At 43.0% G+C, this 23,942-nt stretch overlaps 1 protein-coding gene across 3 annotated transcripts in view; it reads left to right on the top strand.

The window, feature by feature from the left end:
- Window positions 1–197: 197 nt before the first annotated feature.
- The window catches only part of CTDSPL2 (CTD small phosphatase like 2), a 43,869-nt gene continuing 20,124 nt past the window's right edge, over window positions 198–23,942 (top strand). The window contains exons 1-3 of one of the 3 annotated variants that reach the window (XM_087743311.1): window positions 198–337; window positions 18,043–18,418; window positions 20,845–21,053. In XM_087743311.1, coding sequence (XP_087599437.1) covers window positions 20,862–21,053 — 192 coding nt within the window. In that variant the 5' untranslated portion in view covers window positions 198–337; window positions 18,043–18,418; window positions 20,845–20,861. Of the gene's footprint in view, window positions 338–18,042; window positions 18,419–20,440; window positions 20,562–20,844; window positions 21,054–23,942 lie in introns of all 3 variants that reach the window. The other 2 variants (XM_087743310.1, XM_087743309.1) reach the window with 2 other exon arrangements.

Below are 23,942 nucleotides of genomic sequence, written 5' to 3'. Positions count from 1 at the left end.
CCGCCCGCCCGCCGGGCCCCGCCACCCCGAGGCGCCGCTCCCCGCGCCAGGCCCCGGCTTCCCTCCTTCCCGGCCTGCCCCGGCGCCGCCGTCCCCAGGCCCCCCTCCCCCGGCCGGGCTGCGCCTGCGCGGCGGCCCCTCTCCCCATCCGGGTCCCTCCGTGTGGTGTAGCAGGTCGGTAGGCGGGAAATGGCGACTGGCTGCTGAGCGGCTGCGGAGCGCGGAGCCCCGGTGGCGGTGTAAACACAGCGGCGCCCGCCCGGCCCGGCCCGGCCCGGCCCGGCCGCCGGGGACCCGGACACCGGGGGCCCGCCTCCCCGGCACCCCGCACCCGCAGGTAACTGACGCGGCGGCTCAGCCAGCGCGGGGTCCCAGCCCGGGATCAGGTGGGAAGGCAAGGGGTGGCCGCTCCGGACTGACCGGCGGGAGCCTCCCCTCGGGGCCTGCCCCGCGGCGGGCCCCTGCGCCCCGCGTCCCCGCCCGCCCGCCGGGCTCCGCGCCCCGCTGCCTGCGGAGGCACCCCGTCCCTCCCCGCTCAACCTTCCCCTCGCCGGCCGCGGAGGCCAGCCAGCCCCGGCCGCGCCGGAGCGGGGCCGCAGCCCTCCCGGGCCGGCCCCCGGCCGCCGGGGGAGCGGGCGGCGCGGCTGTCACCCCCGCGCTGACACCCCTCGCCTCCCCCTCTAGGCCGAGGCCTGCGGTGAGGCTCCGCCGCCCCCCGTCCCGCCCGCCCCGTCCCGTCCCGCGCCCCGGGCGGCGGTGGGCGCCGCGGGGGCTGGGCTGTGCGCGGCGGCGGGCGGCGGGGGCGCGTCCCGGGCCGGGCCGGCTCAGGGGGCGTAGCTCCGCGGGCTGCATCCCGGCGCCTGCCGCACACGGGCGGGCCGTGCCCGGCGCTGGCTCCCGCGGAGGACGCGCCTGTTGCTGCCCGCTGTTGTCGCCGCGCCGGGGCGGCAGCGCTGGACGTGCCTGTCACCGGCTCCGGGCGCGGGGGGACGGGGAGGACGGCGGGGGGCTGCCGGCCCACTGCCTCCCCGGGGGATGCCGGGCACCAGCGCGACGCCGCAGGCTGCCCGGGCGAGGGATCCCGGGCGGCGAAAGGCTGCTGCGAAGGGTGTCAGCGTGGCTGGGCAGCGGGGAATAACACCAACTTTGTCTGCTGTCGCTGGTGAGGGCAGGAGCCGGGGAAGGCGGCCGTGATGCGCTGGCCAGTAGCGTGCAGGACCACCGCCATCTCAACCCGTTATTGGCATTCCCTGTCGGTGCTGGGAACGCGGCGTGAGATGTTAGCATGTTGTGTACCACATTGATTATCTGCTCGCTTCTGTGTTACTGGAGAGTACCGTACAAGCCTGTTGCTCAGTTTCATGGTACTTAGGAGCACATGAGAGGACAGGTCTCATTATTTCTTTGTGACTGTTTTGGTGAGCTCTAGCCTAGATCTGCCTAGGGTATTTCTTCCTCTGTGGTGATGATTATAGCACTTGTCCTGATCCCAAGCTTATTGTTTCTGGTGGGGGTTTTTCATAGTCCTCCAGTTGCTTACGGTACACTTTTAAAAGTAATTTTGAGATTGCACTTATTGACTTTGCCTTTCTTGATAAGTTTCTGCCGTTACAATGCAGTAGTCCAGGAAGAAGATCTCTGAGTATAGCTATTACTCTGTTGCCTTGGGCAAGTCACCTCTTTTGCCATTTTTCCATCAGTAAAATGGGGATAATAATACCTTGGAGAGTTGTTACAAGAAGTAGTTAATGTTTGTAGAGGACTTAAAGGACCTAAGTGTTATTAATTAAGCCCCATGACACATTAAGGTAAGAGCAAACCAGGTTTACACATGGATGAACTGAGGCAGGAAGAGATTATGGTTTAGCTAGAGTAACATACTGGATCTGTGACAATAGCAGAAAACAAGTTGTAACTACTTCATGCTGTAGGCACAAGCGAACAGTTCTATGTAACAGATATGCTTCCAAGATTATTTGCCCCTCCCTCACCCCCCCTCTTTCCAGTTTCAAGCTTTCCTACTTTAGGAGGTTTTGCCTGTGTGACTTCCAGTTGACTGGATAGCTCCAAGGACACTTGTGGCTTGCCCACTTAAAAGTGTTTCAGCAGTTTTCATAACAAGATATATGTTCTAGGATGCAAGCCAAATCCAGACTTAAATTCCATAAAACATTCTCCGCTTTTCCCCTGAAAACATTGTGTGGAACTTAGTTAAGACTTGATCCCGTTCCAGTCAGTGGAGTATGCGCTAAAGCTGACATTCCTGTTTCATCTGACAAAGTTCTTTCATTAAAGGAAAAATTCTCTTGTCAGTCTGTCCCAGAGATTTAATGGTACAGTTAGATCATCTTTCTAAAGATGTAAACATTCCACATATGCTGGAGCTGTACATGCATTTTCATAATTTGAAGGTGATTTTCCATCTTCAGACTTCCACCGCGAGTGTTGATAACTTCCTTCCACTGTGTTGATTCTCCAGCACGCTGATGTGACACTGTTGCAGGCTGACTAGCATTAAGCAATTAAAAAAAAGAGAGACTCTACTGAATTCAAAAGGAAACTTAGTCTTCATCTTACAAAGTTTTTCAGTACTGTATTGGCTTTTATTTTCTTTGATCACTTGTAATGCTGCTGAGGTTGACACCAACAAAAGTGGTGTTTGCAGAAGACTTTAAGAATCACATTTTCTCTTCTGGCAGCTTTCTATGCAAATATTTCATTCCTGTGGAAGAAACGTTTTCATAGGTGTAAGTGGAGTAATAACCTGGAGTACTTGCACGTTTTTCTAAGAACCAATACTGAAAGTCATGCTGAACTATTTTGGCAAGAGCCTGCAAGAAAAGCTTGAGCAAGGGGGTTGGACAAGATGACCTCCAGAGTTCCCTTCCAGCCTCAACCGTTCTGCGAGTCTGTAAAAGCAGGATGTATCAAGTAGGACTGGAATTTGGCAGAAATTTTAAATTAATGTGCTTGAGACTTCTTGCCCTTTTGAAGGAATAACTGGAAGTTCCAGAACATCATCATGATAATTTCAAGATCGCAGCTGAAGCCAGTGTAATCATATAACTCTAAAATTGCCTTTTCCAGTTTATGGGTTTGCAGCTTTTCCCCGTTCAAGCCCTGCACAAGTTCTTCCCCATCCATGTGTTTTCAGCCTGGTCTCCCTAGGGGAGCCAATTCCTATGCATCGTGGGGTTTGGACTTTGAGAACGTCAGCATAGGACTATTAGAATTATCCCAGATTTGAAGGCTGTCGTGTTCCCCCCCCCCCGTGACTGCATCCCTATTCCGTGCTTTCTCAGGAGCGTTCCCCTCGCACAAGTGCCTTTCTGGTTCATTACCGTGCGTAGATCAGATATGGTGGTTCTTACTCTTATTAGCCCAGAAAGCAAAGGACTAAGTCTGAATGAAATTCTTTCATTTGCTGGCAGCTTACATTACCGCTAAAGTGTTGGCACCAATCTCTTGTAAATTTTAAATGGAAGATTGTTTTTCATCTATTGTATATGAAAAGTTCATTTGATGTTTATACATCCCAGTTAAGTCTTCAAAAAATGCAAATATGCACCGTAAGTGCATAGTTGATTAATCAAATTCATAACAGATTACGGTTTTTAGGGGGCAGAATATTTAAATTGAATCATGCTGCTCTGATCCTGTAAGGGAACAGTAAGCTCTTTACAAGCTCGTTTAAAAAGAGTGGCTATCTCAGGCAGGGATTTTGACAGTGTCAGGCCCTACAGAGTACTTTAAACACAGGTTAATTTGCTGAAGTGCAGTGTGAGCTGCAGCGCAGTGTCTCTCTTCTGATTGCTTGGAGGGGAAACTCACATACACCGAGATACTCGAAAGCCAATATAACATGTTGTTTACATGTTGAGTTGCCTAGATGGCCATTATTTAGTGTTCTAGAAAAATAAATATTTTAACATTCACAGGTGAAGACATTTTCGATAGCACTTGAAAAATTAAGTGTGAAATCATCCGCATCTAAAGCAATCAGTTTCAGAGGTTGGATAGTAGCTTCCCAGTTGGCAGTCTTAACTTTTTCTAAATAGATTACTTCCCAATCAGATCAGTTTCAGTAATTACTTTGATTAAGGTCCTCTTAACTATGGAAAATAAGGAGTTCTTTCCTCGTACCTCGTGATCCAAGGAAAACACTTGTCAGGACAGTCTGGTGTAAGAAAATAAGGAGTTGAATATCAGCCCGAAGTGTGTTTTCACCTTTGCCAACACACTCAGGTGTGTGATCTGACACAGGTCCTTTGTTGCCTCAGTTTCCCTATCTGATGGGTTAGTATTTCTGGTAGGACCGAGGTCGTAATACTGTGGACAAGCCAAGGGAAGGGAAGCGTGCAGCCGCTGGTGGACAGGATTAACTCCGCAGCCGCATTGATCTCTGCTGCATTGTGACATAAAACATACAGCTCCCCATGGGGAAAGTTTTATGAGAGTCCAGCCCCATCAATCAGATTTCTATGCATCTAGCTAAAAATAACCCTAAAGCCAACATTTAGGAAGTCGCCTATCCGTTGCATTAGACCTGATGAGGATCCTCTGTCCGCTAAGTGATGTGGATGCCAGAGCTGCGTATAAAAGAGATGATGGAAATTGAAGTTATCCCTAACAGTCCTAACTCCTGTCTGAATTCAGACTTCCTCTTTGTTGGGTGAGGAATCTAGTTAGAAGGCATAAAACACTTCTAGTATTGAATTCATAATATTTATTAGAGCAGTGTAACTTTAAGTGTAACATTATCATGAAAATAAGTTTCAACTAAAAGGAGCTGTTAACTCCACAGCGTCTGGAAGATAACCTTGCATACTGACTTAAAGTAGCACAATGCTAAAAAATATATCCTACTATTCATTGCCAATATACCAAGTGTAAGTAGGAGAAAAAAAACCCTAAGACTAAAACATTTGGATTAGAATTTACCTATAAATAAATTATTTTAGATATATAAACACATGCGGTGGCAACACAGCAGGAGTGTCATTACCAGCAGAGTAAGGCTAGGAAGGTGATACTGTAGGGCACGTTAGCATCCTCGAAGCCTCATATGAAGAAAAGGAACCTGTCCTTATTTAGGCTATGTTAGGAATAGCTAATTTAAGTTAATAAATTAACAGGAACTCAGATGAAATCAGAGCAGTTGTTCTAAGCAATTTAGCTTTAGCTGCACTGATTCAGTCTAAATCATAACTCCGTTTACTTTAGGCCATTCTAAAACATGATTGCTTTGATTCACCCTATATTTTAGGAGGTGCTAATTAGAGGAAGGCAGGTAATTCAATCTAAGGATTAGACTATACCACAAGGACTTTACTGGCACAGCAGTACCAGCCTAGTTAGCGGTAAAACCCCTGCACAAAGGGGTTCCTTTTGCCAGCGCGCGTTGTGTTCACGCTCACCAGGAGGCTTGTTACCCTAGCTGTATTTGACTAGGAAAAAGTATTATTTCCCCCTTCCTTTCCCATTTTTAACAGGTAGTATTGTGCTGGTGAAGCTTCTGGTTTAGACACAGTCTAATAGAGATTTCCTTAGTCTAGATAGCACTTCAAGGGTACTCAGTATCTTCTGCTTAGTATGCAGGGGCTGAAGGTGCTGGAGCAAAGAGTCTAATACAGGTATATTTATTTCTTACCCCCTGTGGTGGGATTTTGCTTCATCCGTTGTAGTTTCCTCTAGGCTCGCTCTTCTGTAGTTTACATCTCCTAGCTGGTGTTTTTGAAGTATTCGCTATTTGCGGAAGGAGCGGGCTGACTCCAGGTAACAGCTAGGTTCTATAGTCTCCTTTGTCCTCGCCTCATTTTCCAATACCCTTTTCGTATGAGATAACGCTGCCTGAGTTGCTTCTCTTTTCTCCCTTTCCCAGGAACTTCTCTCATTTTACTATCCTAGGGGAGCTCATTTAGGTGCAGCAGGCTTCTTTTTATATGAAATAATGCCTTTGGGCTGTCCTGAGATGCCTGGTCAGCTGATTCAGATCCACCACCTGGGAGGGAGGTAAACCCTGCAGGTGAGGGCTGAGTTCGTTCTCTTCTGAAAGCGTGGCTAACCATGACACGCTGCTCGTACTGCAGTTTTGTGTCTGTTGTCTGTGTCTGTGTGCGTGTCTGAGAAAGGATGAAGAAGAATGTCTGTCAGAAGTTAGGAAATAAATAAAGAGGAGAAGGGAAAGCTGGTTATGAGTAGTTACGTGCGCAACGGTTATGTTGTTTCTGTGTTTGCCAAAGAAAAGCATAGTATGAACTGGAGTTTTCAGGTTTGTTTCCAGAGGGTGGAAAAGTATACAAGAAGTAAAGGGGGTAATTTATAAATAGCAGAAATATCTACAAAAACGTTAAAGGTACTTATGGGCTTCGGGTATACTAGACTTAAATATAGTATATTTGATTGAATCACCTAGCTCAATTTATTTGGCACCTTAAACTCTTGTCAAGACCAAGCAGTTGTAATTAAATCAATTTAAATATGCTTGGAAAAGCTTGTTTATTTTGCTTATCAAGACAGAAGTGACGACTATTAAAGGAGAAAACAAGTTAATGTCATCTTGATACTTTTAATTTCTTCACTATATTCTTAAACAACTGTATTCTTAAACAGATATTCTTAGACAACTGTAAGTACTGGATTTAGAGTTCCTTAGGTTTGTGTTGCTTAGGGAATAGCAAGCTTACTTGCCCTCTTAAGAGAAAGTCTTTGAGAGCTCAGTTGGAAAAATGGGCTGTATAGATACAGTTTCAGGTGAAGAGGTGTGATGCTTAATTGTTATGCTCGATTACCCTGTTGGACTTACTTGAGAATAATTCTGTTTTGATAGAAGATTGGTTTATTATGTACCTGGAAGATGTTTCATAATCTTCATTCTTAAAGATTAATAGTTAATATAAAAATGTCCTGAGTCAATTAACATAATAGGGTTCCAAACCGTAAAATAGTTTAAGATTAGAAAATAAACATTTGTCATCAGTGGTCCATGCTTTCTAAATTGAAAAGTTATTTCAAGAAGATTGCTCTTTGCTCTTTCTCCTCTTTATGTGTTTTCTGTTCCCTTTTAGTTCAGGTGCTGTAAGGTTAAAGGAGTACGCGAGGCTGTTAGTGTGCCATTTACTTTGTTGCTGGGAATTTGAAAGGCTCTGTGCCTGCATTTGCAGATAGCTGATATTTTGTCAGAATTACTAGGGTAAAGGGCTTTTTTTCTGTTTGATGGTTTAGTTTTATTTTTAAACTAAAGTAACTATGCTGATAAACCCACTAGTGTTCTGTCAGCTTACTCAGAGTGTTGTCGGTCTCCATCTGACAAACAGTGTGGTGCAATAGGAGCAGACCTGTAGAATGAGCCTGTTGGTGTTGGGGACTTGATGTCCATGTTGTTCGCGTTTCTGGAGGTTTCAGCTCGCTCTGGTCCCGTGTCCTTTAGTGGCTGAAGTGTACCTCCCAGTTTAGTTTCAGAGGACTCCAGTTGGTATGAGTTGCTCTGAGGCTGCTTTGTTACGTGAACCGAAGCACTATAAATGGGATGATGAGAAAGATCTGTTTCAAAAGCTCATACTAGATCCCCACTAAAAAACTGGTGCAGGTTTCTGTTAAGCAATATCTTGCCCTGTGAGAGGGCAGAAGATGCCATGCCACTTTCAACGTTTTTGTTTGTGTTGAGCTCCTTGTGAAAGGAGTGAGAAGCACAGGGCAGTTGACAGAAGAAGAGACGAATCTGATGTGAAAAGGCTGTAAAAGAGGGTTAAGAGCCTTCAGTCAGCCATCAGAGGATAGAAGCAAACCACGTAAAATCTGTACAGGGTTTTCTGAGTGGCTGAACGGATGCTCGCTCACCTGTTCCCTGCGTTCCATAGCTCGGCTCCGCTCTCCTCCCTGTGCTGGAGGGACGCTCCTCATCTGCTGCCGCACAAAGTCTGCTCAGTTAACTCGGGTTGCAATAGATGGTTGTTTAAACTAATCTGGGTGGACTTTGTTTATCCTCTGTGTTCAAAGAGAGTTTAAAAACCTAAGTTCTGTTTTATAACATATATGATACTGAAAGGATGAGAAGACAATGATTCCCCCCCCCCCCCCGCTTTAATGTACAGGTTTTTAAATATTACTCTGTAGGAGTTTTGATCCACTGTAGTGCTCAGGGACAAAAGATGTTAACCATTTGCATGAACAGTGTGCTTAGCATTTTTCTTCAAACTCTGTTTCTAAGTTATTTTATTGTCATATTTTAAGTGTCATAAATGAGAATTCTTCTTAACGAGATAATGACGAGTGCAAGCTAAAACAATCCGGTTAGTTCTGTGTTGTTTTTTGAACAGCGGAATTGATAAGGTCTGTTTTCCCACAGACTGGTATTCTTTTGTGCCTCCCAGCCCTCTCGTCTCCCGTAATACCTCCAGACTCTCTATCCACGGCATGTCAAGTATCCCCACCTCCAGTCAGAGCACCTCCTGTTTGCTCTCCCTCCTGGTGCCTGAAGTGCCTACGCTGGGTTTGCTCGCTGGCCGAGCTGGCTGCAGAATGCGTGGTTGTTCGTTCTCTGCCCTGTCTCTGCTGAGGAGCTGGCCTTTTTTTCAGAGGTAGGCCAGGAAAGGAGACACGGTGGAGCATGTCTGTGTGTAGCCAGAGTGGATGTGGGGTAAGGACTGGGCTGTGGCCGTCTTTTCGCTTACTGGGGATGCTAAAAGGGTCTGTCTTACCTGCATAGCTTTTGCTTTTCAGAAAACTTGTAGGACCTTAGTATGTTTGGAATTTCTCTCCCTCTGTGAAATTGGATTGATATTGGTCAGTGGGTTCCACATTTGCCAGGGGAGGACTGACAGACACACAGACAGTTATGGACGGTGCAATTGCATGAGCCTTATTTTCTCTAGAAACCAGGCTGTAAAAAAAATGAACTGTAATAGAAAAAGCTTATCAATATTTATGCTAAAGAATACAGCCCTTCAAAGAGTACAATAAGCAAATGAAACCCATGACATAAAATACTGTTGCTTTAAAAATTTGTGGCCGGATGGTCTTTGTTAAAAGAACGTGCCAGAAAATAAAAGGAAAATTTTAAACCTGAATAGTTTCAGTGATCATATCAACAAAAAAGCCAGTCTCAGGGTTGATACTGGAGCAGCTGAGGCTGAGGTTCCCCAGCAGCTTAGAACGGCCTCTTTGCTGCTTCAGCCCCGCTGACCAGGCAGCGCAGTGGGCCAGGGTGTCTTCCTTGGCCTGGAGGGCAAGCGGTGTGGCACAGGTTGCATCCTCCCAGCTCAGCTCCCTTCCTCCAAAACAGGGTGACCTCCTCTGCCCTGCCTGGAGGGAACAGCCCTCTCCCAAGTATTGCTTTGTGCTGTTCCCGAGCACCGTCCGGGAGAACGCTGTGCCATTGATACCGTTCGTGACTGTGCCGGAGAGCACACTGACAGCTAAACGCTTGTGTTAAGTTATGTAGTTATACATGGTGATCGTGGTACAGTGCTTTAACCCCACGCCCTGGGCTTGCTGGTTTACTGCTGTAGCTATCCTTTCCCCTGCCAGGAGTCGTATGTTTTTATTCCACCCCTTGTTCCTGTGATTCTGTGTTGAAACATTTCAGTTTACTAAGCTGGCCTAAAAATATGGCTAAATGGAGGGTTAGCCGAGTGCCAAAGCTGCCTCGGGGAGGGTGCAGGAGTATGACAGCAATTAGATTGGCTTAGGCTGTCATGGAGCCGCAGCCTGTCAGAGCGGCAAACTCCATCGTGCGGGTGAGAGCGAGCTGTGCCGGGGAAGGGGAGGCTGGAACTCCCTGTGCCAGCTGCTCTGCAGAAGCTAAAGTCTTGCAACTACATGCTGAAAGGCAGCAAACGGCACCGTCGGTGGAGGAATGAATAGCTCCTTAAATTGACTTTACTGTCGGAGAAAACATCACTGAACTGCAGCCCGCCTTTTCTTTCCCTCTCCTCCTACACCCCTCCTTGGTCATAATGCACAATGAAAAAGCACCTACTGAGCTGGAAGGGAGGTAGAGGAAGGAGGTATGGAAATGAGAAAGCATTCCTTCTAGTTTCATCAAAAGGTTTATAAGTATCAGGAATACTCTTCCATGATTTTGCTAAATTGTTTCTTCAGCACTTCTAGTGAAATGTATTGTGTGCTCTGTCCTATATATCGAAGGCACAAAGGTGACAACTAACTTTCTCCAAGTATTTGTTTGATATTTAAGTTAATTTGCATTAAGTTTGGTATTTAAGTTAAATTAGGTCTCCTCAGTATCTGGAAAATTCTCCCAAATTATAATGGAACTGCTTTGTAATGCAATAAATTAACCACTGTCAAGACGACTTGCATTGCTTTGGAACGTGGCATGGCCATCTCTTACTCTGTGGGATTCCTGACGGAGAGGCTAGGTTTGCTCCCAATACTGGGGAATGATTGGAAAAAAAAATCCAGCCACCCTGACACAGGTGCGCAACCTCCCTTTTCTCTGACTCAAAAAGTCTCTCAGGTTGCCAGGCGTACTAAAACGCTGGCTGATTTTGCATGGTTTTTCTTAAGAATGTAACCCTGTACCATACGGCGCCAGTAGCGCTAGTATTAATAGTTCTGTAGCTCCTACCTTTTTCTCAGACGTGAACTTCCCAAAGTGAGGCACTAGACAAACACTATCTTCTCACCCAGCAGAGCAATTCCCTGCTTGTTTACAGAGCCATATCTGCTACTTTACAGCCATAAAGTTATTATTTCATTACATCTCACACATTTTAAAGTGGCAGAGATATGTTAGACCAAACTGGAGGCAATCAGTTTGTGAAATAAATAAGTGCAATTCGGGGTAGAATCAAAGAAGAATGGAAACATTATAGTGGGCGTGCAGATCAGTTTTGGCTTAGGAAACTTTTGTTGCTGTTGGTAACTTGTGCTTATTATCCTTTGTATTATTGGAATATTGACCAGAAACTTCCTATAACTTTCCAGGGAGTAGCCAATGAGGTTTGTTTTTTCTTGTGGATTTTTCACCCAAAGTAAAATAGGAAAAAAAAAATTAATGAAAGAAAAGAAAATATGTAAAATGCCTTGTTGTGAAGGGATCAGACAGGTCCCTGAAACTCATTAAGTTTTTGAAAGGGAATGAGATTCAAGTTCATAATGTCTTAATATTATGCTTTTAATGTTATATGTAAAAACATAATATCACTCACAAATTAGTAAAGCTGTTAAAACTTTAGCCCTTATTTTCATATCAGTTTTAACTGAGGTACATGCACAAATTAGCAAATTAATCTCAGAGCCTGAAATTTGTAAGAATGAAGTCTTCCATGCAAGAAATAGGCCAGAATGGGCTATGAAAAAGTCAGGTTTAAATTAGCACGTATATGTAATGGAAAATGTTTAGTTTAAAATTTGTATGGGCAGTGACTGATAAAAATCTTGACTGTGATGGCATTTTCCCCATTTTTAACAACAGAGTTGGCTGATTTCTTATTTTTTATTTTTAAATCAGGAAAGCCAGGTGCGAGAAGAGCATAATAGCAGCCCCGTACCAGGTAGAGAGCACAGCTTAAACTATTTTTACAGGTTTTGAAGCTATATAGTGCACCAAGGAAAAGTGTTTTCCAGAGCAATAAGAGTCATATTATCATTATAGAGGTTTTTATCCTACAATAAAAATAGTCTGCTATTTTTAAGGCCAAAGGAGCAGCCAAAAAAGTTATCTAGCCTTTTAAAAGATAGCAACCTGACAAAGTCCTGTGGAATACGTGATTGTGGTTCTGATCCCACAGGAAGATTAAGGTGAAGTAGAGCAAGATTAGGTTTTCTGGTGAAGTTAAGCAAAATGCAGCTCTCTTGTCTGTGTAGACTTTGCAGAAATCATTAGCCTCTCATAACAAACACAGGAGTTACTCCACGGCTTCCATAGTCCAACACAGACTTACTTGGGCTTATTAATCTTCTTGATTTTTTTTTTTAATTAAAAAGATAAGTAATACGGATGAGATGAACAATTAAAAAAAGTAACTCATTGGGATTTTTTTGTGGTCGGACAACATCCTGGAAGGTCTGTTCAGGAAGTGTTCAGCAACCTGGCTATACCACGGGTTGTAACAAGAGGGAGATGACTTCCAAAAATAGGCTCCCTGTGTGCCTAGCAGCATGGATTAAATGTCCAGAGAGCCTAATATGTCTAAAGACAGCTGGTCCGTTCCAGAATCTCAACAGGAACAGCGCTGGTTCTAGTGGAATTTGTTATCCGCTCGCTTAAAACCCGAGCACCGCAAACTTTGATTTCAAAACTTCTCAGGTATTGGTGAGCCCCACAATATCTGAAGATGACTAATGTAAAATTCTTGTCTTGGCAACATCAGAGATTGTAAACAGTGTCTTTCTTCGGCAGCGGATTTTGGGGTTCTGTTCTGAGGTTAACTCTTCTACGATTAACCCAGCTCTCCCATTTTTCTTTGTTGGTTAGTAGCCTGACCCAAACTGAAAACACTGAACTAATTACAAGCGTGTACCCTCAGTCGCAAAGAGAAAAATGTCTTGGCCTGGAGGGAATAAACTTTCAGTTCCAAACGCATATAGTATAATCAAAACAAAGCCTCACTAGCAGAGCGATGGCAAAAACAATGGTGCCTAGAAATATGATTGCTAGAGCAGAAAAATAAAGTAACAGAGAATCTATTTTCTGTTAAGGCCAATTACAAAAAGCTGCCTTCATTCTTTGGCAAAATCTTTCTAAGAAAATGTTTCTTTTAGGGAGATGCATAAGCTTTGGGAGCGTAGAACTGTGTATGTGAGCCCAAGGCAGACGTACTGAAAAATCACGGTTAAAATGAGGGGACTGAAAGCCAGGGGTTTTGAGCGTGGTTTTATTTCAGATTGAAAGGGCTTAGTAACCTGGAAGATACGGAGGAGAATAAAAGGTGCTTCCAATGAAACAAGGAAAATTTAGAGGTGCCATTTGCATTGCATTTTTGATCGTTATAATTGCTAGCTATTGTTTTGATGGAACTTGTGGTTTCTTTACACATTTATCCAGATTTCATAACCAAGCACCAACATCTGAATAGTACATATTGTGTGTTTTGCTGTTTTTAGAAAACATTGTCTTTTTATTTTGCCTTTACCTACACTATACTAGCACTACTTCCAGACTTCTTTGAATCATGGTTTCCTAGTGAATAGTTGTCTCTCTAGGAGGCAGTTGCAGAAAAACGCACTGGAAGATTTGAGAAGAGTGACAAGTAATACAGTATGTTGCAAAATACGAAATACAGCAGCTGGAATAACGTGAAATTGCAGTAATTTTCTAGGGAAGGAAAATAAGTTGGTTAAAGAAAGGCCAAGAGTCTTTGAGGGGGAAAAGTCTCAACATCTTTGAACTAACAAAAAGCATTTCCTTGAAGTTTGTAAAGTGCTTTGGGGCCTGTCTGGATGAAAGACTTTAGCTAGAAGTCATTTTCCTTGACTTTGTTGTGAGTCCAGACAGGTATATCATTTCACTAGCGTTATCACTCGTGCCGTATTTCTGTCTCCCCACCAGGCATGGGCTCATCAGCTTTTTGTCCGTTCCCCATGGTGACTCGGGCTCCTTTGTACGCTAGCGTGAGATCTTAGGTTTCTTGAAAGCATCACTAGGACCATGTGAACGGACTTGGGGCGGCTCAGTGAGCACGTCTTCTCGTTGGGATGTTTCTTCATACTTGAAATCTGGGTCACGTCGCCGTAATGAAATGTGCTGACGAAATATGACTGGTATTATTTGTTTAAAAGGAAACTGAAGAAAACATTTGTTCGTGGTTCCTCTTTCTGCGGATCTGCCCACTGTGATCTAGCTTGTATGTCCAGAAATATTTGAACGAAATGACCGCGTTTTCTCAGCAGTGAGGTCTGCGTTAGCTGAGCTGGTGGACGGTGGGAGACTGAACCCACCACTGGTGGCTCACAAATTCAAGCCCAGCATCAGTTGTCACAGCTGTTAAATTTGGTGACAGTTGACAGCTTTGTGTATGTTGGTCACGTATCCATCTGTACCTACAACATAAACAGCATGCATTGACACTTTTGCTCAAAATCTAAAAAAAGGTAAAAAAAAATTACTGCCTTCTTGGCTTTGTGTAAAAAATATTTCAAGAAACGCTGTGGAAGTAATGCAGGAAGAATATTGTGGTTGTTAAGGTCGGATATATTCCACAACATTTTTCAGTACGCTTTGTTTCGAAGCGTGAATTTTTCATACTCGCTGGTCATCAGCTCCACGATGGCAAAAACTAATGTATGGGCACCGTTACTCGGAGAGAAGGGAGCGTTTTTTGGCTTACTTGTGTCGTTTGGAAGGGAGGTGTTCTGCGGCACCACAAGAGGAGCTTAATATAATCTGTGGCAGCAGAAGCTCTGTTGTGTAAAAAATGTTGAGGACCCCGACATAGCGTGTCGAGTTGTCCTAATCCTCTAGAGCTCTTCTGGTGTTCAGGCTTGGATTATATAGTTTTCAGTGGTGGCAATTCAGTTGTATTACTGAGTGCCAAATTAAATGTAGAAATCGTTCAACACTATATTTTTAAATTTTCTTGTCAGTTATCTCTTCCTATTGTTCATCACTATTGTTCTTTTACCATCTTAAACTTTTTCCTGTATCAAAAAGCCTTAAACCCTGTAATTATATGTGCCTCACCTAATTTTCCTTTTAATAGTTTTGGGAAAAATAGATAAAACAGTAGTACCGAATGCGGTGGGAAAATAAATCATCCCTAACTGAAAATTTCACGGAGGCATGCTCTTATTTAGAAATATGAGTCATTCACAGGAATTTCTTTCCTGTAGGTACACTGTACCTGTGCCACGGAATAACAACAGTATTTACAGGGTAGTGAGCCTGACAACTTAGTGGGGGGGACGCAGGAAAATGGGGAATTTATTGCAGCTGTAGCTCGTTCAGCTGCTGCTTTTTAATTGCTCCTTCATTTCTTATTTTCCTGTCTCACAAATTGTTTAATGGGAACTCCATTTAGTCCCTCTTTGCCATGTATTTCTCTTCTGAAGAATGAGGGTTTTTTCTTTCTTTTTTTCCTTTTTTTCCCCCCACTTTCTGAGTTTATTGTAGACCTAGAAGGAATTCAAGAAAGAAGGGGTTTCTGAGAGTTTAGAATATGACATGTATGCAGTGCAGAAACATGGCTTGAGCCTTTAAATATTCAGTATATTTGCTGTTAATGTATTTATTTGACTTTGGGTTCGTGATGTTGCAGTAATACTTTAGTACCAGTTTTTCACGATGTGAAGGAATTACACTGTGGCACAGAGAGAGGGTTTTGAGCTGCAAGCCCCTGAAAGAGAATCTGCTGAAAAGAGAATTAAAGTACAAAAACTGCTTAGGATTGTTCAGCGTAATCCCACGTGCAACCGGCGGTACGACTGCTTGTCTCGGCGCGCCTCCCTGGCACAGCCGAGGTCTGGACCGAACGTGGCTAGGGGAGATACGTGGTCACGCAGTCAGTCAGGCTCTTCGCCGAACGGCACGCTGTGGTGAAATCCGAATTGTACGTGTTTGAGGAAGGAAATGCATGCACATGTTTAGACTTGATTATTTTGGCTGAGAGAGCGTGTCAAGTATTGTAGTCTGGTTTATGCTTGTTTCAGAAAAGAAACACGAATAGAATCCAAGTAAAAACTGTCCGCTGCCAAATGTATCGAGCATTAGGAAAGCAAACTTCTGTCATTGAGAGGATTGTAGGTAACTGTTGCTAAGTCCATGAGAGATATTTATAACCCCAGGCTTGATACCCAGGATGTGAAATGAGCCAAGGAACTCTCTGGCAATAGCGTACAGATGAGTTGAATGGTTCCTTGCTGGATAAGTACATACTCACTGTTGACAAACGTTAAATTGGTTCATCTTTTGTCTGCCTAATATTTGTTTCAGTTCTAGAAAAATCAGGCATCTTGTAGTATAGCAAATTTTAAGTAATATTTTCATTCTCAAATTGGAGTTTCACTAGTGTCAGTCTTCTTTCAATGTTTTACAATTTTGTCTAATTCCTTTTTATACACATTTGTTTTTAGTATAGTCTCCTTTAATTCCTACCCGGGAAATGGCAGTCATCTTAGATTTCTCACCAGAATATTTTAAAAGACTGCTGTTGTATAAAGTCATATTGTGGGGTGTTTTCCGGTTTTTCAAAATGTATAAATAATATTTCAATGAATGTGATTTACATCTTTGAATATACTCAAAATCCCATTATATTTTAGTGTTCATTTACTTAATTCCTAATTCCCCATGATAAATGGTTATCCATCGTCAATCAAAAGCTTGAGTTAGTTCAGTGTCTCTCTCTTCTTACCTTTCAGAGTTTTTTGAACTCGGTAAATGAGAATTAAGAATCTCACTTATGTATATGTTTGCATACTCAATATACATATTGTGGGGAGTCCTGACTATTTCAGTTCTGTGTAATACACCCTTTCCAGAGAGTTCACAGCACAGATGATTGACAATTAGTTCCTGTGACTGGGTTAACTTGAGACCACAGTTATGAGTGACACAAAAGCAGTACTGTATAGAAAAGGCTTACGAACAGCAATGCTCAGGCCCAGGCTTTGGTGTTGAGGTTAGGGTATCCTCTTGTGCTCTGCAGAGGGCCCTGGCCAGGCTGGGCCGATGGGCCCAGGCACTGGGTGAGGGTCAGCAAGGCTCAGGGCCGGGTCCTGCACTGGGGGCACAGCAACCCCAGGCACCGCTGCAGGCGTGGGGAGGAGCGGCTGGGAGCTGCCCGGTGGGAAAGGGCCTGGGGGGGGTGGTTGACAGCCGCTGAACATGAGCCAGCAGTGTGCCCAGGTGGCCAAGAGGGCCAATGGCATCCTGGCTTGTATCAGGGATAGTGTGGCCAGCAGGAGCAGGGCAGGGATCGTCCCCCTGTGCTGGGCACTGGTGAGGCCGCCCCTCGAATGCTGTGCTCAGCGCTGGGCCCCTCACCCCAAGGCGGCCACGGAGGGGCTGGAGCGTGGCCAGAGCAGGGCAGCGAGGCTGGGGCAGGGGCTGGAGCCCAAGGCTGGGGAGGAGCGGCTGGGGGAGCTGGGGGGGCTCAGCCTGGAGAAGAGGAGGCTGAGGGGAGCCCTCATCGCTCTCTGCAACTGCCTGAAAGGAGGCTGGAGCCGGGGGGGTCGGTCTCTTCTCCCCAGGAACAAGCGATGGGACGAGAGGGAACGGCCTCAAGCTGCGCCAGGGCAGGTTTGGGTTGGGTATTAGGAAAATGTCTCCACCGAAAGGGCTGTCAGGCCCTGGCCCAGGCTGCCCGGGGCAGGGGCTGAGTCCCCATCCCTGGGGGTATTTAAAAGCTGGGGAGATGTGGTGCTTAGGGACATGGTTTAGTGGTGGGCTTGGCAGTGCTGGGGTAACGGTTGGACTCGATGATCTCAGAGGTCTTTCCCAACCTAAATGGTTCTGTGATGGCATTGGCAGATGTCACAGAGATCAGGGAATTCTTGGACTGCAGCTGGTGGGACTGACCGCGCTCCATACCGTGCACTTGGCTTCACGCACACGCTGCCTACCTGTTTGCTCCAAGACACCAGGGCCGCTTTGAACCCTGTGCTCTATCACAGTGAGCTCTGGGAATGGAGCCTCTCGTGACCCCCAGCTTCCCTCCCTCCATCTGTGGACCTCTGTCCCGTTCAGCTCTCCAGAATACGCCGGCGCAGTCGGCTGCGGGATGTCTAGCTGCGTCAGGCGCGAGGTGTGCTGGGTGTTCTTCTCCAGCGCCTGCTCTGTTGCATTACTCACGTGCCCATTGATTCCCTTTATAAACTGATTTAACTGGCATAAAAATGAAGTAATTTTTTTTCCTGTTAGCTCAGTGAGCTGCCCTGGTCTCTGAGGAGAGAAACGCTGAAATGAGTGTGGGAAAGAAATGAGGAGGGAGCAGGAGCAGGCTACTAGGTTCCCTCATGTCATCCTACCATATCTTAAAGTACCTTCGAGAAGTTTACTCTGGTGATTACATATTCTTGTACCTTTTTTCCTGTATCTTTCTGATTTTATTCCCCTTTTACCACTTCTCCTCAACTTCTCAGCATAAACATGTTTCCTGCACCTAAGGGACCATCGTGGGTATAGGCTGCCTCGTTGCTCTGTTCCTGTGCCTGGCTTCCAGGGCTTCCTGGCAGGAAGGAATGCAAACAAAAATCCGTTCAATCTGTGTACCACAAAAAAAGACGGGTCGGTCGCTGTGGATGGCAGAGGGCGGGCTGGCTGGCGTGTCAGAGATGTGGAGGAGCCCGGCACGCTGCGGCTGTCAATACCCATTTGAAACCAGTTGAAGCCAGGATGGTCGAAGTGTTTATGACTCTGCTGTCTGCACTCCTCTGCTCACTTCTCTGTCCTAGAGATTGCAGTCTGTGATCTGACATGTGTCTCCTTGCTATATACGGATTGAAGAATTTCAGAGAGGTACAATTCAACCAAATTAATTCCTAAACAGGCTGATAATACTGCTAATAAAATCCCCTTTTCAAAGCATGAGAGGACTAGAGCTCCTTGGAGAGTTTTAAGAATATTTTTAACGTGGCAAAACAGTGTTGTTTTTCTCTAACTTCATTCCAACAAATTGCTAACTAATTAACTTGAAACATTGCTATATTTAAACTATTTGGTTTAAAAGTTTAATGGCCATTTTCTGTCTCGGGCTCTATTTCCTGCTAGGGTTGTGAATTAGTTCATCTCCCACATACAAGAACACTGAGAAACCTTAAATGTAATTGTTCTTTTTCCTGCTGCCTAGGATAATATGATTTTGGTAAGTCATACTAACTTAAGTACATCATTTAATCGACACAATGTTGATAAAAAAATAATGCTTTCTTGAATATTTCTGAACCAAAAACACATTACATGTTTTAAGATATCTTTGGACCATCCTGTCCATTGATGTTTGATCATTTCTTCGGTTTTATAATTAAGTCCTCCTGATTTTTACAGAAGCACAATAGGAGCATATGTCTATTGTTGTGGATCCTTCCCACTATAAATCATACCCAAAAATTAATCTGGCAGCAGTTTGTAAGAAAGAAAAGTTGAGATGCAGTTTCCGATAACAGGCATATTTATTTTACATTTTTGTATAGGAATGTTATTTTTATCTTTTTATTTTTCTAGTGGTAAGGAGTAGGAACAGAAAATTGGATTAAAATCTTTGGGGATTTTTTTCATTATTTCTCTGCTTTACTTTTTACCACATACAGTAGATTCTTTTAAACAAAATGCAAATTTCATTGCAAATATTAATAACGAAAGGATACTCTCGTGGACTCGGAGTTTTAATGCTTCTGTTACTAGAGGGCGCAAGGTTATAAGGAACCAGGTTTTATAAATTTAGGCTACGGTTGCTGTTGTCTTTCCTTAAACTTCACTTATCAGTCCACTTTTGCTGTAGTTACTTCAGTCATTTAAGAATCTTGACTTGTCCTTTTCCCGTCTGTAAACAGTTGTTGTATTAACTACTGATGAAAATGCTGGACGTGTAGATATGAAAATGAAATCCCATGTTTGCTGGCAGTTAAAACAAACGTTATATGTAACTAAAATATTTCACTCTTGACAATACCAACTGAGTACTTTTTTTGCTAAGTTTCCTGAAAATAGTGTCAGTAGTTCTGTTATTCTTCATTAGCTGGGACCCCTTTCATTTGAGATTGAGATTTATCTGACTGCGAACAAATGCAACTGTGTACAGTTTTTAGACTATTTTTGAAAATTAGTAGCACAGTATTTCTATGTCTGTGAATCATACCGGTGCCACCGTTGCCTTGCCTAAACAAGATAGCTGTTGTGACATTACTTATATTTTAAATGTTATAGAGTGTTTATTCTGTCTCTTCAGCAATAAGATATATGCTAAATGAACTTCCGAAAAGCAGGTACTGATTCCTATCATGATAAGCATATGCTTTTTTTCTTTTAAAAAAATGCTTTTTGTCGTGACTTCAGTTAGGAAATGCATATTACTTTCTTACCTGTATTTCTGTGCATTGCAACTCAGCTGGATTTCTTGCTACTTCTTTTTTCTGCTCCTGATCAAGTATATGCGTAATTTTAAGCATGAGTAGTCCCATTCAAATCAACCCAGGTATGAGCTTCAGTCAACTGAAGAAGGCAAATCCCTCAGTCCAGAAAAGCAGTTATATTTATGCACAAATTTGACTATACCAGCAGTCCAGTTGAAGGTTGGAGATAAATGGGACACATTCCCTGGAACGGCCTTTTACTCTGCTTTAATAAATATTGCCCTTGCATGAGTCTTCCTGTGGTCTAATCTTATTCCCAAATACAGCTGTATTGAAGATCAATCTTAGGTTCCTTTGTTGAGCTGCTATATCCTCACCCATATTGAATGCATAGTCTCATTTACGATTTCTTCTTCTGTGAACACTTGACACAAATTTAGATTTATGCCTCATCTCAAATTTAATGTAGAGACTTAAAATGAAGTATCGTGAGGAACACAGAGCTGGAAAGGACTGCCTAGGTCATTGAGTCTAGTCATTTGACGCTGAAGACACCAGGCACCATACAATCCTTTTCATCTCAAAAGCAGGTAGATTTTTTGTTCCTACTGCTCGGATTGGAGGGTTATGCAAAAACCTCACTGATCTAATGGTTAGATGTATCCGTGGCCAGCTTATATTCATTTGTTCTTCTGCCAACATTATGCTTTAACTTAAATAGCTCTTCTCTTTGATTTAAATTAAGCCATATATATGGATGTAAAAGCTCAGTGCATCAGAACACTGTCAGTGTTATATAATTTTTTGAATTCATGATCTGAAGCTTAATACGTTTCTTCAATGACTAAGTATTCTTGTTTTTTCCTTTTATAGCTTTACATGTGGTACACATGAAAATGAGGCTGAGAACGCGGAAAGCTTCTCAGCAATCGAATCAGATTCACACGCAGCGTGCTTTGAGGGCAAAGAGGAAACATTCGGAGGTGGAAGAGAGCTTACCTGTTGGCGGAGGAAAACCACAGAAAAATGAAACTGGCTTGTTGTCTTCAATCAAAAAGTTTATTAAAGGAAGCACACCCAAGGTACACCATGAGTGGGTTTCTTCTTTTGTTTTTCAATTGGGTTATATTCAGTTAAACTTAATTTAAAACCATTTCTTTTAAGAACAAACACGGGTAATGTGGTGGAAGCAAAACATTCTTGTAAAGAACGGGAAGGCAAGAAGTACTTGTGATAGCTGTGTCAAGTAACAGATGAAAAAAAAAAAAGCAGACTTTCAAACCCTACAGGAGTCAGTTGTAGGTGTATTTAAGACAATCCAATAAATCGCAGGATTTATTACCTAGGTATTTCTTTGTGAAAATGTTGACTAATAAATTCAGTAGATTTTTAATTTTTGCGTTAAGGGTTCCTTGAATTTGGGAATTACCGGTACTGGCAACTAAGAAGAGCAAGTCTGTAAGCATAAGTTTGCTGCATGTTTTTAGCATTTTTATTCAAAATTGTTTAGGAGTCCATCAATCAATAAAGGTCAAACCTCACAAATTCAACTCTCATGGAATTGATACAACTGCGGAGTGTATTATTGCAGTGAACGCTGCCCCCGCTTAGTGGATGAAACTCAAACATTGTCAGGGCTGGAACACTGAATCTCATCTGTCTTGATCCAGACAGAAATCTGAACTTTACTAATCTTCACATGTTAAAACCTGTTGCATGTACGTTTTGAGAGTGAATTTTTAATACAGATATATAAAAAATATATATTTGTATTATATTGTTTTATATATATATAAATATAAAATGTTTATATTTTTATATATATATGCTTATATATTAAAAAAAAAAAAAACTTTGATAGGCTGAATGTAACCTTGCTACTGCTTCAAAAACTGTGGGTTTTTTTCTGTAAAGGGCAGCTAACTGGCTGCTAAAAAAAACACTTCACTGAGTCCCAGCAGTCCAGATATTGACATTATGTAGCTGTAAATTTTAAAGAAGAGTAGACAAGAAGTCATAACTAAATTAAGATGTATCCCAGATTAACTGTATGATAAATGAAAATATGCTATAAATTCAGAAATATTTTCTGGGTTTTGAACTAAGTGTTGAAATGATCATTTTGTAACAAGCTGAAGTTGAGATAATTTTAATTAAAGTAACAGCGTATTCTTAAATTGTCAAAAATACAGTGGAATTTGCTACCTCAGGGCGTGTGTTAGTTACCTATCATAGAAACATTGAGGTACCAACAAAGAAATGTTTCCGTAAAAATAAATGGTTAAATCCCCTTACATTTTGTTTTTCATTAAACCGGGACAATTAATCTATTTTACATTCAGCATCTATATTGGAGCTCAGTAGTGCAACATTTTGGCTGCAAAACCACTGCAACAAAACGCTGAAACCTAAGCAAAACATTTTACGTTGGAATTTTAAGATAAGGGAAATATGTCTGGTTTTCCTTTCCTTTGTCTCTTTAAGGTTTTGTTAACTTTCTCTCTTCCCCTCTTCTCTTCCTCTCCCAAATCTTTGGATTACATTTCGTTCTTTTTTTTCTTGACAGGGTTTTTCGTATAAAATGTCCACATTTTTCTCCTGTTTCCTTTCATGTCCCCTCCTGTGCCTGCAGTAGGACTTGGAGTGGTTCCAGTGGCATTAGCATGGCATGATATTGATACTGCCGGGCTATCTTCCAAAGCGCTAATGACTTAACAAAGTAGTCTTGTGGCTGCCATGGAAACGCTATAACTCTTTGAGATAGTGTATGCGTACAACGTGCATAGTAGTTCGTTTATGGGTCTGCTAAAATCTAAATTACCACTGAGGTCATATGGATTTATGGCAATAAACGTCTTGGTAACGAGTATATCTTGACAATTTCGATCATAGTCAAAGCTCATTTATCTGGTATTGTAAAGATGTCTTATTAGAAATACACCTTAAACAAACAAAACCTGAGAAAACCTTATAGCTATGTAGTTAGAGAAAGCAGAGACTGAAATGTGGCTCTTCGAAGGTGGACGGTGATAGGTCTGGTCTTGAGGTCTTTTGCTAACTGACGGGCCCCGTGCAGGTCGGCAGTCGTATGGAGCGCGCAACAGTATTTGTCATGTACAAAATGACAAATCTGTTATACCAGAAAACCTGATACACGTATGCGTACAGAAAGCGCTATTAAACTTTTTAAATGTTAACATCGGAAATATTGTAGAACTTGCTGTTGCAGGTTCCTCCAAGCCTGTTCGATTCGGGGCCTTCTGGCACTGTCAGAAATCGCATTGACTTCAAATGTGTTGTCATTACTTCTAGTCTCAGGTTAGGCCATTCCTTAATATGTACGTGGTTTCTGAAAACAGCCTAAAAGCAACCAAAATGTTTATGTTGGTGTGACATTGCCGCGTTCCTTATGGAACAATTATTGATAATAATAGGTTATATTGAATTGAATAGATCATAGAATTAAAATAGATTGTTATATAAATACATATAATAGGTATATTTAATTCTATATCTGTGCAATAAAATTTTCAGTGTATAAACCAGGTAGCACAGTAGCATTGTATCTAATTCCACCTTTGGATGCTGTTAACTAGTACAGCATGGGCACAGCAGCGTGAGCTTTCCCGCCGCATCATGACAGCTCCTCTTCAGGAGGATGGAAGGGATCTCCAGATCTAGTGCATTCGTGATGCCTCTGCTGATACCACCAGCCATGTTTCCTGCTTCCGTTGTAGTTTTTGTAATGTTCCTACGCTTGTTTTCCATAAAGCGGAATGAGAGCACAACTCATTTTATGAAGGCCGATGGGTAGCTTTCAGAAGTTAATTAATTTCTCTCATTTTTTCCCCCGTGCTGAACATTTGAACAAATGACCTACAAGATGAGATGCCTTACTGTTCTTTTATCAGTTCAGTGAGCCATCCATTTTCTCTCATTATATGGATTTATGGTATACACAATATTATGAA

Source organism: Nipponia nippon, unplaced genomic scaffold (genome assembly GCF_047370975.1).
Source record: "Nipponia nippon isolate SJK-2023a ecotype South Korea unplaced genomic scaffold, ASM4737097v1 scaffold_9, whole genome shotgun sequence".
In the NCBI taxonomy this organism is placed as follows: Eukaryota; Metazoa; Chordata; class Aves; order Pelecaniformes; family Threskiornithidae; genus Nipponia; species Nipponia nippon.
Note: the sequence above shows the minus strand (reverse complement) of the source record. Positions and strands in the feature narration are given on the sequence as shown.